General features: G+C 52.1%; 1 protein-coding gene and 1 long non-coding RNA gene across 2 annotated transcripts; one reads left to right on the forward strand and one right to left on the reverse strand.

Annotated features, from left to right (window-relative positions):
• Positions 1-5,648: 5,648 nt before the first annotated feature.
• Positions 5,649-7,545, reverse strand: LOC120662611. Its single transcript, XM_039941722.1, has 4 exons — positions 7,288-7,545; positions 6,861-7,174; positions 6,134-6,746; positions 5,649-5,939 (listed from the first exon to the last, which is right to left on the reverse strand). The coding sequence occupies exons 1-4, from the start codon at positions 7,543-7,545 to the stop codon at positions 5,649-5,651; spliced, it is 1,476 nt and encodes a 491-aa protein (XP_039797656.1).
• A 3,459-nt stretch (positions 7,546-11,004) lies between these two features.
• LOC120660462 lies at positions 11,005-11,669 on the forward strand. Its single transcript, XR_005669610.1, has 2 exons — positions 11,005-11,060; positions 11,134-11,669. It is a non-coding gene; the product is annotated as an uncharacterized LOC120660462 (long non-coding RNA).
• Positions 11,670-12,986: the final 1,317 nt, after the last annotated feature.

Consider the following 12,986-nt stretch of genomic DNA (forward strand, 5'->3'; position numbering starts at 1 on the left):
GTCACCTTCAGTAGCATGTCATCGCGTAGAAAGTCATTTATTGGTGGTTCCTGCAAGTTAGTAACTTGCATAAGCGATAGATGGTCTGCAACAGTATTCTCTACTCCTTTTTTATCTTTTATTTCAAGGTCGAATTCTTGGAGTAAGAGAATCCATCTTATTAAGCGCGGTTTAGCATCTTTCTTGGTGAGCAAGTATTTTAAAGCTGCATGATCAGTATAAACAATGACCTTTGCTCCAACCAAATAAGATCTAAACTTGTCTATAGCAAAGACGACTGCCAAGAGCTCCTTTTCTGTGGTTGCATAATTCAGTTGGGCTCCTGTTAGCGTCTTGCTAGCGTAAGCGATTGCATGATGCTTTTTATCTTTGGTTTGGCCTAAGACCGCCCCAACAGCAAAGTCACCGGCATCACACATTATTTCGAAGTGAAGGCTCCAATCCGGAGGTTGGATGATTGGAGCCGAGACGAGTGCCTTTTTCAGAGTGTTAAAGGCTTTTAAGCACTCGTCAGTGAACTCGAAGGGTGCGTCTTTAGCTAATAGGCTTGTGAGGGGTCTAGCAGTTTGTGAAAAGTCTTTAATGAATCTTCTGTAGAACCCCGCATGACCTAGGAAGCTACGAATGCCCTTAACATTCACCGGAGGTGGAAGTTGTTCTATGACTTCAATTTTGGCTTTACCCACCTTTATTCCTCTTTCGGACACTAGGTGTCCGAGGACGATGCCTTCACGGACCATGAAATGGCATTTTTCCCAATTGAGAATCAGGTCCTTCTCTTGGCATCTTTGTAAGACCCTGTCTAAATTTTCAAGACAATGATCGAAAGTTTTTCCATAGACGGAGAAATCGTCCATGAAAACTTCCATGATTTCCTCGATCATGTCGAAAAAGATAGACATCATGCATCTTTGGAATGATGCAGGAGCGTTACATAGCCCAAACGACATCCTATGATAGGCATAGGTTCCGTAGGGGCATGTAACGTGGTCTTACTTTGGTCGTCGGGATGAATGGGAATCTGATGATAACCCGAATACCCATCGAGAAAACAGAAGAAGGAATGCTTGGCTAGCCGTTCTAACATTTCGTCAATGAACGGAAGCGGAAAGTGATCCTTCTTTGTGGCTGCGCTGAGTTTTCGGTAATCTATGCACATTCTCCATCCCATGACGGTTCGTTGAGGGATTAGTTCGTTTTTGTTATTTTCAACGACCGTCATACCTCAGGGGCGGGCCATGATGTATTCAAAGATATTCAGTTGAATACCTATTATTTTAGCAAAAATATTTGTATATGTAGATATTTTTTATATATATACAGGAAAAACAAAAAATAAACTGCTCATTAGTTTTTATGAATATAGTGCCGGCAACCACCGAACTTTTAGTGAAATTGTCCAATATAGTGCCTATATTGGACGATTCACTAGAAGTTCGGTGGTTGCCACTTGAAAACCTCACTTGTAGTTGTAGCGTCTATGAATGTAAAACTACTTGCAAATTCTATAATTTTAATTATTTTCACTATTTTTTGCTAGCAAACTATAATAAATAAGAGTGTTTATACTTCTCTAACGTTGCAACTTCTAGAATGTGCTTGTTCTATTAGAACAGATCCAACCCTTCTAGTAGGTGGTGTCCATAGAATTAATAAGGGTGCCATGTAAGCAATTTGGTGATATGGAAAGAGAGTTAATGAGGGAAAAGATAGACATGGTTTCTCATGCAAGACATCATGTCTCCACGAGAACAAAAAAGGGAGAAGAGTGATAGGATGAGGTAAAAAAAGAGAAGAGAGAGAGGATTGGATGAGATTTATTTTATTCATTTATTATAAAAACCATGCATTAGGGAAATAGTGTCTATGGGAAGTTTCTTACTCTCTTTTTTTCTTTAGACACCACCTATAGACACTATGCGTTGGGGATGGCCATAGGTTCTACAGTTATCCACATGTGGTTGACTCTGTCAATTGTTATGTATAACTTCTAGAAACGGATGCATGATGCAAAATTTGAAAAGAATCGTGAGCTATCTTGGAAGTAATAAAGCTCCTATTATCTCTTGTTACTGTTGCTCTATGTACTTGTCGGTGGTGGTCTTTTAGTACATCGGGATCCGATTCTGAAAATTAGACATGCATTTGTGAAACTCTTTTACTTGTAGTTATGTTCTTGTCTTGTTCAGCTCAGATATCTAGATCTTGTTCTGATTACCTGTGTTTTGCGTATACTAAAATGGCCCGTAAGTAGGGTTAGATTTTTCTTATGCAATAGTGTCTTGTGTAATTCTTACCTCCCTTAAGCCTGAATGCCTTGCATGAGTCAACCCTATGAGAATGTGGAGAAGGTATTCTTGAAACTGGACACACTATGTCGGGTAATTTTACATCATGTATACTTGGACATTCCTTTTGCTTGCTGTCAATTTCTGTTCTGAAGAAACACAGGTTAGCAGCAGCAGGAGGAAGAGAGAACAGATGAGACCCTATATTATATAGAAAGTTACATGTATGTAATTTGAGTTGCATCACTCTTAGCCCATGTGATTTGAGTCTTATTTTATAGAACTTGCAGCGAATTGAGCCACTGTGATTCTTGTAATAAAATTTTACTTGTAAATTTTTGTCTGTCCAAAAAATTTGAATGTGACCTTTTTTCGTTGTTATTTTAGGGTATTTTGTCTTGTATCATTTAGCTGAAACAAAAAAGAACCTCAAACAAAAATAGGCAGCTACTGGACTGAATTTCAGAAAGGAAGGCCTAACAATAAGACAACAACCTACTTAACAGGTCTCCAATAGAACAAAAGCATTAACAAGTCCACGGACTAAAAGCCTCCCAATATTTTGCTTTGTTACAAAACTTAACAGGCAAGCTGCGGGCCTAATAACACCTGGGAAAGGGTTGTAGCCTTTTAGGCAAGGGTGATTGACAGATAAACTATTTTTGAATCGATTGACACAGACACACACCCAAAAAAAATAGCACGTACCCTCATCGCAATTCGCAAGCAAACGTGTGCGTGCGCGTTTAGATGGAGCTCCACCCATGACCAAACACGTAGTACATATGCTCTCTGATCGAGATAGATCCCTGCAAATCTCTACATTACGTTCGCGCGCGCAGCGCTGCACTGATGCAGACCTAAATACTTGGCAAGTTCGATCGATAGGCTTCAGGGCTTGGGATCTGCTGCCGGCCGCGGGAGAAGGGGACGGCGGCCCCGAGCAGGAGCAGGGAAGGGGCCGCGGCGGGAGAAGGGGACGGCGGCGCAGGCCTGCTCTGCCGTGGGAGAAGGGGAGAAGGGGAGAAGGGGAGGCCGCCCCGTCAGGAGGGATGCAGGAGGGAGCCACGGGCGGCGCCGTTTCTCCATTCCCACGGCCGGCGAGCGTGGGCGCGGAGCAGCGAGCCATCTGCGGTGGCGGTGGAGGATGGCGAATGCGATTGCACTGCCTCTGTTGGAGCCGGTGGGATGAAAGGATGAAAGAGGAATGAAAAATACTGTTCACACGAGGCAAAGACTAATTTGCCTTCCAATTTTGCACTTCGTTGTTGAAGTCTGTCTAAATACTTGGCAAGTTCGATCGATAGGCTTCAGGGCTCCGGCACCTGCACCGAACCTTGTTCTAACACGGGCACCCACACCATCATCAAACCCTGCTCCAGCACGAGCACCAACGTCTGCACCAACGCCTACTCCAACACGAGCTCCAGCACCAGCACCGAACCATGCTCCAACACGAGTTCTGAACCCTACTCCAGAACAGCAAAGCCGCCTACTCCAACACGGGCTCCGGCACCGCACCGAACCATGGTCCTACACGGGCTTACATGTTACAGCCCGGCGCATCATCATGCATGAGTTCGGCTATTGTGTGCTCGATTGTTTTCTTTTTCTATCGTTACTCGATTTGAACGCCCCTCAAAATTCATTTCATAGTTTTGAAAGAATTCACACATTTAATGTTATATTTTGAAAGATTTATAAATTTAATATCAAAATAATGAGGTGTGCATATCAAATATAGGCATGTTTAGTTTCCAAAACTTTTGGTGCGCTACAGTAACTTTGAACGCTTGACCACTAATTAGGAGTATTAAATTAAGATAACTGACAAAACTCATTCCATAACCTCTAGGCGAAATCGTGAGACGAATATAATGAATCTAATTATACAATGATTAGATAATATCGTGCTACAGTAAATAACCTCTAATGACGGATTAATTAGGCTTATTAGATTCGTCTCGCAATTTCTCATCCATTCATATAATTAGTTTTATAATTAGTCTATGTTCAATACTCCTATTTAGGGGGTGTTTGGTTCATGGGACTAATGCAAAAGTTCTTGTGACTTTTGAGGCTAAAGAACCAAACAGAAGAGATTTTTTGGACTAAAATAGTAGTCGGGGCTAAAAAATTCCGAAATCCCTCTTGAGGAGTTTTTTGAACTAAAAGTCTACATAAGGCCTACTATTCCATCCCTACCCCGGTCTCCACGTCTTGGATGCATTCAGATTAGGGGTAATATGGTTGTTTGTGCATTCATTTAATGATCTCTAGTCCCTCTTTTAGTTCTTGGAACCAAAAAGATAAGGACTAAAATTAGTCTAGGGACTTTTGGCCAAATTTTTTTGCCTTTCTATTTGAACACATGCATGGAGCATTAATTGTAGATAAACAACAAAACTAATTGCACAATTTGGATGTACACGATGAGACGAATCTTTTGAGCCTAACTAGTAAAATGTACGTGCGGCACACACGTATTTTTAAAAATACTAAATGTAAGTTTATATTCATAGTTTTATTCAATTGATATCAATGGAAAGCCATGTACCTTGAGACCTTAGGGCCACAAAATGTACAAACAGCATTTAACCCAATGAAATAGTTCTCAAACAGCAAAACAATAATAAAAATATACTATAAGCATAGTCATTTAAAAATGCCTACCAAACAGAGAATAAGCATAGCACGCAACACTGCATATGAAACAAGGAGCACCCCATTGCAGAATGGTGGCACTATAGTAAGACGGAATCTCACGAGCATAAGCAACCTACCATCACAATCGAGCAAGCAGAAAGCAACCCAGTAGCTGCAATAGGATCTGACCGCTCAGAAAAAACAGCAGAAAAAACCATGGAGACTCCGAATCCTATCGTGCTCTACGGGCGTTTCATCGAACAGCCTATGCGCGAGAGACAGTGTCACTGTCGCACAGCCCCCAAGGGGAGGGGGAGGCGGGAGGCTGCCGGACAGGCTGTGGAAGCCAGTCAGGCGGCCGGGAGGTACCGCGCGCGAGCCGGTGTTGTCGCCATCGACCAGCAGCTTCACGGGACAAACATGACCCTCTCAGCGTAGTTGAGCTTGAGCATCCTACAGGCAACCTCGGAAGAGACGAAGGCATCGATGCAGGCACAGCTGATCTGCTCGTCGCTGAAGCGGCGCGCGTCCCACCGGCTCTTGGTCACCCTCCGCGCCTCTATGAGCTCGACGCCCATGATGGCGCCCACGATGGCGCACAGCCCAGCTTGGCGGAGGTCCGGATGGCCCAACCAATCCGTCCTGCCGCCCGCTGGTCAAACTGGTTGGCCACCTCCAGGCCGTTGTTGGCCTTGAGCTCCTCCGCGTCCTCCCTCACGCCGACGTGGGGATGAGGTTGTCGACGCCACCGGCGGGGCGGTGCATCGAGAGAACCTCCGCAATCCAGACGAGGACCGGAGGGGAGACAGGCTGCGGCCGCCAGCCGGACCGCCGGGGAGGCGCCGCGCGCGCAAGGTGAAGCGGCAGCAAGTACCGAGCTGTGCGGAGCAGATGGGGGAAGCCGGGAAGGCAGAACGAAACGGCGGCCGCGGGCGGGGTGGGTATGCGCGGGGCGGGTAAGCGGATTCGGTGAGAAAAAATTTTAATTTTAGACAGAAACATCCCCTAACATTAAATTTTGGGAAATTTGTCTGTACGACACTCTAAAAATATGGTTTTGTGCGCTGCACACTATACTCCTTGAATTAGTCTGTAACACACTCTGAATGACTCATTTTGTGTGTGGCACACCACTCCCATTAAACAACTCTTTTGCTTGCTGGGAGGTGAGAGAACATTATGTGAAAAGACCAAAATACCCTTAACAGTTTAAGGGGCCACCGCGCCAAGCCGTCCGTGTTCCCCACCCACGCGCACTGGTACGCCTCCGCGGCCTTCGCCTCGTCCCCTGCGGCCATGGCCATGGCCGCGCGGTCGCCGTAGCTCCGGTGCGCCAGGACCATCAGCACGTATGCCGCCTTCTCCTGGCACCCGGGCTCGTCGGCCCAGTTGAGCACGTCAACGAGGAACGGCACTGCGTCGGGCGCGCGGCGGCCCTCCGGGCAGGCCGCCACGAGGTTGTAGAGCGCGATGAGCGCGCGGTCTGTGACGGGCGCGTCCCCGACGGACGCCACTAGCGTCGGCGCGAGCCCGGCCGCCAGCAGGTGTGGCGCGTTGGCGGGCGCGATGGAGAGGTTCAGGAGCGCGCGCAGCGTGTCGTGGCGCGCCTGCTCGGTGTCGCACGCGCCCTGGAACGCACGCACGAGGAACGGGGCGGCGCCGGACGCGCCGATGACGGGCTTGTTGGCGTCGAGCGCGCTGAGGCAGAGCAAGTTGGCGACGACGGCCTCCGTGAGCGCGGCGGACGCGCCGCCCTCCGCAATGCGGAGCATCTTGTGCACAGCGCCGGCCTGCACGATCGCCGCCTTGTTCCTGGGAATCGCAGCAACCAACTCCGACGACTTAGAAACCAACCAAATACACCCAGGTCTGATCACGAAGCGGAGGAAACAGAGGAGCGCGAGAAGGAAAACGCGCGAGACTCACGTGTCGTTGCCGATCCCCAGGTTGAGCAGCACGTACAGCACGGCGTCCGTGACCTCCTCCCTGCCGCAGCCGCCCTCGTCCAGCATCGCGACGAGCGGCGGGACGGCGCCGAGCATCGCGAGCATCTCCCTCGCGGCGGCGTCGTCCTTGGCCTTCCTCCGGACGGCCGCCGCCGCCTCGACGCGGGACATGCACGCGCCGCCCCCGGCGCCCTGGAGCGCCCCCACGACGCCCTTGAGCTCCTCGAGCGCCTCCACCTTCCTTTCCGCCGCGTCGGCCTCGTCTTCGTCGCCGCCGCCGCCGCCGCCGCCGCACTCGGAGGGCGTAGTCGACGAGGGCCCGAAGCACCACGACCGCGCGTCCTCGGCCTCGGCCTCACCCTCGCCCTCGCCGCCGCGCGCTCCACCGCCGCCACCATGGCGCGCACGTGCCGGCGACGCGCCTCCTCCAGCCCCGACCGCAGCCTCTCGTTCTCGATGCGGACGAGCACGTCGATCTCGACGCTGTGGCGGTAGAGATGCGACAGGACGCCGTGCGAGGCCGGCGGCGGTGCGGAATCGGGCAGGCGCCCGCTGGAGGACGCGCCGACGGAGCAGAGGGCCCTGCCCTGCTCGTCGTCGTCCACCGGCGCGAACGCCCGCGGCTGCGGCACCGGCACGGGCAACAGCGCGCGGTGCCCTTCCATGGTCAGGCCGTCACCCGCCGAGGAACAACGCCGCCGCGTCGTCGTCCAGCGCTGGCCTGCTGCGAGACACGACACGCGCAAGCGATGAATCGATCGCGGCGAGACACGCTCCTCCACCGTGAATGGATAAGGAATCGAAGGGATAAGGTCCCGGTGGAGGAAATACTAGGGGCATTTTAGTTTTTTTCGGGTCATATTCTTTCACCACTCAAATTGAAAATGAATTGTTTAATGGAGTCAATGTGCCACACACAAAAATTTTCACTCGAGGTGTGCTGCAGACTATTTCAGGGAGTGGAGTGTGCAGCGCACAAAATCACGCTTTGAGAGTGTTCTGTAGACAAATTTCCCTTAAATTTTTATGGCTCTCCAACTCCTCATACCTCTTTTGGCCCTGACAGATGGGTCCGACGTGAGGAGTATGGCGGGTCCGAATTGAGTGAGAAAGGTTTTCAATTGTTTTCGATCTTTATAGTATAGATTAGGGCACGATTAGCCATAAGTGCTACAGTAACTCATATTTGCTAATGATACGATCAAAGACCTCAAAAGATTCGTTTCGCGGTTTCTAAATGAGTTTTGAAATTAATTTTTAATTATTATCCGAAAAGTCTTCCCGACATCTGGTTAAACAGTCGAATTAACATCCAAAAATTTTCATTTTGGGAACTAAACGGCTCATATTGACCCTTGTTTAGATGCAAAATTCAAAATTCCAAATTCCAAATCTATCACATCGAAAGAGAATCTTACATGCATAGAGTATTAAATCTAGATGAAATAAAAAATGAATTGCATAGTTTGCTTGTAAATTGCTTGTAAACGTCGCGGCCGGGGTGACCAAGCCGGCGGTGCCAGGTGGTGGAAGAAGGCGTCACGGCAAAAGCAGTAGACGAAGAAGTCGAAGACGAAGCAGCGGAAGCAGAAGCCGAAGAGTGTAAAGGGCCTCGGGCTGTCACATCTGAGGAGCGGACGCCGGGAAGCCGAATCCTTCACAGTAAGACCAGAAGAGTCAAATTCGATAGAACAGGAGTTGTCAGCAGTAAATTGGCGAATGGAAAGAAGGTTGTGAACCATTTGAGGAGCAACAAGAACATTAGGAAGACGAGGAGTAGAACCCACGGCGGTGACAGGAAGGCAAGACCCATCACCAATCATGATAGAAGAAGGACAAGAGGGGTGTGGGGGTCGGACAGAAGAGAGGATACCGGCATCAGGAGTGGTGTGGAACGAGACACCCGAGTCGGCGATCCACTCGGTGCTGAGCGGCGGCGTCAGTCCCATGGTACTGAAGGACTGCGCCAGAGCTGCCTAGTCCCACCCCCCAGGTCAGGTCGGCTGCTAGCTGGGCTGAGCGGGCGGGGTCTAGTACGGCGCGGAGAGGGGAGCAGCACCGGTGAACATGGCCACCAGCTGGAGCTAAGGACGAGGCCCCCCTCCCGGACCCTGGAACGGCCACATCGAGATGCGCCCTGACCATGGGTTGCTGAAGGATGGCCAGGGCGTACCTCTAGGGGCAGGGGCAGGAGCGGGAGTCGGAGCCTGAGCCAGAGGAGTTGGCGCGCCCCGACGGCCCCCACCAGTACCGGTACCCCCAGAAGCAGGGCCACCAGTGCCACCACCACCACGTCCCCCCCCCCCCCCCCCGCCGATGACGTCCACGCCCCCCCCCCCACCTCCGGTCTGCCCGGCAGGAGCAGCACCAAGTAGAGAGGTGGCAGGGGTGGCGGAGGAAGCCGGTGGAGCAGCGACGAGCGCGGTGGAGGTGGACGAGGGCAATCCGGGCGCGAGACCCCTGGTGATCTCCTCGAGAGCGAGGTCGTCCCGGACCTGCAGGAAGGAGGGGAAGGGCCTCTGGCGGGCGATCCAGCTCTTCAGGTGGTCATAGGTGCTGCTCAGGCCCCGTAGGACATTGAGCACCAAGACCCGATCGGACACCGGATCTCCGAGGTCGTGAAGAGCATCGGCCATGCCCTTCATTTGTCGGCAGTACTCGCCAATGGAGAGGTCCCCCTGCACGAAGGTGCAGAAGGTGGCGTCGAGCTGGAGGGCGCGGTACTCGGCGTTGCCGAGGAACTGCCCCTCGAGCGCCACCAAGGCCTGCCGTGCGGTGCCGCCATGGGTCCTGACGAGGTCCTGAAGATTTAGGGAGATGGTCCCGAAGATCCAGGACATGGCAACGCTGTCGAGGCGCAGCCACGCCACGTCCCGCGCCTCGATCGGCGTATCGAGGAGGACGTGGTAGTCGAGGGCGTAGCGGCGGAGGGCGAGCAGGACCTGGTCCCGCCAGCGTCCGTAGGAGGAGGACGTCGGGCCGAGGAGGAAGGTGACCAGAGCCCTGATGTTCTGGACGCCGGCGGCCTGGAGGTGGAGCTGGGCGACCATGAGATCGGTCGGGTCGTACCGGGCTCCAGATCCAGCGGGCGGGGCTTGGCGGGAGGAAGAGGCGCCGGGCTCGGGGTCGACGGGCAGCTGGCCGGAGGAGAAGCGGAGAAAGTGCTCTGCCTCGGCGACCCGGAGAGCGGAGGCGTCGGCCGCGGCGCGCTCGCGCTCCCAGGCAAGGGCAGCCACGCGGACCCGCTCCTGGGTCGCCGAAGCCTCCGACTTGGCGGCAAGGAGGGCCGTGGCGAGAGCGGCGTCGGCCGGCTGCCCGCGGAGGGCGGCGGCGGAGAGCGGCGCATCCGCGGGCGACATCCCGAGCCCGGTCCACGCGGGATCAGGCGCGGCGGTGGGAGCGGCGGCCAGCGGCATCCGTGGGAGCCGCAGGGCGGCGAGATCGGCGACCGCATCCCGTGGAGCAGCACCCGCGGCCTGCTGGACTGCCGAATCGGCGCCCGCGGCCTGCAGCAGCTGTGCTGCGGCCCGCAGGCGGCGGCGGTCTGTGCGGCGGCGGCTGCAGCAGCAGCCAAATCAGGCGTCGGCGCGGGCGGCCCAGGCAGTTGCAGCGCGTGCTAGGGCCCAGGCAGCAGCGGCCCAGGCGGCAGGGCCGGGCCCTCCGCGTCCGCGGCCGCGGCCCCTGCTGCACCACCAGCAGCGGCGGCAGCGGGGATCAGGGAGGGGCGCAAGGGCCGCCAGGGCTGCGGCGGCATATGGCGCGCGCGGTGCACCTGCGGCAACAGCCAGCGCGGCCGCGGCCGGGCCACGCCAGGCCGGCAGGGGCCAGGCGGCGGCAGCAGAGGAGGGAGGCCGGGCGCCGGCGGATCCAACAGCAGAGGAGGCGGATCCAGCAGCAGACCAGGCGGCGGCGGATCCAGCAGCTGGCCCGGCGGCTACAGCAGAGGAGGAGGGGAGGTGAGGGAAGGAGGAGAGAGGAGGGGGCGCCGGCGGCCGGCGGCTGGCAGGGGAGGGAGGAGAGAGGAGAGAGAGAGGCTAACCCTAGGCTAATGATACCATGTAGGAGGGAATAATGGATGTATTCCTCCAATTCTAGAAGGGTGGGTATATATGATTCCTATATATGGCCCTCTAGATGGGCCTCTATACACATGGGCTCAATATACACCAACACTAAAGAGGTACAACTCCTTGTTTTCTACCATCACACGAAATAACATTCCTTAAAGTCTTCGGTTCTGCAATGCAATGCAGCTAAAGGCTAGGTACGGAGGCACATACATATTCACAATGACAACATCGCCAGACCAAGAACAGGAGGTTGAACTGCTAGTGCATCAACTTTCACCCAGTGCGAACAAGATCTACCATCTATCTGGAACTCAGAAGTTTGAGCTCCCGAAGCAGGAAGTGAAAATAGCCCAAGTTTTTGCTGCAGTCGAGAACGCGAAGCGCCGGCTCACAATACATGCCTGGGCCTAGTTGATACTACCTTGGAGGATGTCTTCATTAAGGTGGCCAGAGGAGCACAAGCATTCAACGAGTTTGCGTAGATAATACCCTGAAGACCACCTTCATGGCCGGCATAGGACCCCAGGTATTGGATGGGACTGCGTCACACATGGCATGGAGAATCTTGCAATTTTGTAGGTAGTTATTCTTTTCATTTGTGAGAAGCATTCTTCTCTAGAAAATTTGTTCTAGTATATACTTTTTTTCTGTGGTTGTACAGAAACATACTTTTTATAGTGCCATTGCAGAATAAAATAAGTGTCCAGATGTGCTCATCATTTCTTTTCACGTAAGCTGTTAATAATCCATACAATCTTTAGGGTTAACACATAAAAACTTCTGCTTCTTTCAGTTCAGATATTTCTTCTGAATATGAACATATGAGCCTGTGTTTACCTATATGGCTATATCAATCCGGAGAAGATTTGCACTACTTGGTCTAAACGAAAACTATATTTGTTTTATATGAGATCTGCATGAATGAAGAGACTAGGGGCCTAGGAGTCGTGGGCCCACCATTTATATTTATGTTTCTTTTTTACTTTCATAACCTGCATCTTTAGGTGGTTTACTTTTGCTTTGTAAAGTTGCTGTTGTACTCATTGCTGTTCAGTCTGTAAAACATGTGTAGATAATCCTCGGTAATGAGTACTACGTGTTTCTGGTTTTCTTCAATCTACCTACCTTCCATTGCTGTTTTTGTAGGGCCAGCTCTGCATCAGAATGCTCTGTTCATGTGAGTGACAAAATCTCGATGTCCACTGTTCTAGAAATACAATAAGTTTGTGCATACTTGGCCTACGGGTTCTTCGCTTCGGGAACCAAAAAAAAAACTTTTGGCCTTTGAGCCTAACGTTGAAGACCGTTCTTTGGCGGGAGAATGAGATTAGCTGGCAGTATTTGACATTCTAATCTTGCAACACACAACACATGTGAGATGTAGTACTATTACACATGCGCGATCTGCGCATATAATAATCTTCAAATTTGAAATTCCTTGACGGTGATTGGCGATAGATCGTCTGCATGTGAGAGCTGAAAGCCGTGAGCTAGCTGAAAGCCGTGAGCTAGCTGGACACACGAGTCAAATATATAAGGCGTTCGTCGTACGTGCCGGTGCATGTGAGAGCGAGTGCCGCATGTTTCCTCGGTCAACGCAAGAATAGGTGCCCGTACTATTTCAAGGAGAATTTTCGTTTTTGTTTAGGAAGGTCAGAAGGTATTAAGGTTACAGAATGGTACACTAGGCTCAATCATATCACTGAATAGATTGGCAATTTGGCATGAGACCGAGAGGTGGATGTTCTATTGCCTACTACCAACTGATGGTGCATTATTATTGCAGGTAGCATGGTTTTAATGTTTTATTAAACTCGCTAGGTGATTGAGGAGATCAAGCTTTGGCTGTTGCCATGCATGTGCTAGCTCGAGGCACGGAGATCACTCCGTGTCGAGCAAGACAGCAGCGATCGTAGACGAGGACGAAGGAGGAGGGCAACGAGACCCGCGCTGACCGCGTCAGCGCCACGCGGTCGCCACGTCGGCCAGGCGGAGGGGGTGCCGCCGGCCCGCCGCACGCGGAAAAAGGGTGGCCA

The sequence above is a fragment of the Panicum virgatum genome, chromosome 2N, assembly GCF_016808335.1.
Source record: "Panicum virgatum strain AP13 chromosome 2N, P.virgatum_v5, whole genome shotgun sequence".
In the NCBI taxonomy this organism is placed as follows: Eukaryota; Viridiplantae; Streptophyta; class Magnoliopsida; order Poales; family Poaceae; genus Panicum; species Panicum virgatum.

Bases quoted from the DNA above. Each gene is read 5' to 3' on its own strand.
- LOC120662611 (XM_039941722.1), bottom strand. From the start codon at position 7,545: ATGGAAGGGCACCGCGCGCTGTTGCCCGTGCCGGTGCCGCAGCCGCGG. The intron at 7,175-7,287 runs GTGCGCGCCATG...ACGCCCTCCGAG, and splicing joins AGGAGGCGCGTCGCCGGCAC to TGCGGCGGCGGCGGCGGCGG. The intron at 6,747-6,860 runs GTGAGTCTCGCG...TGCGATTCCCAG, and splicing joins CTGGGGATCGGCAACGACAC to GAACAAGGCGGCGATCGTGC.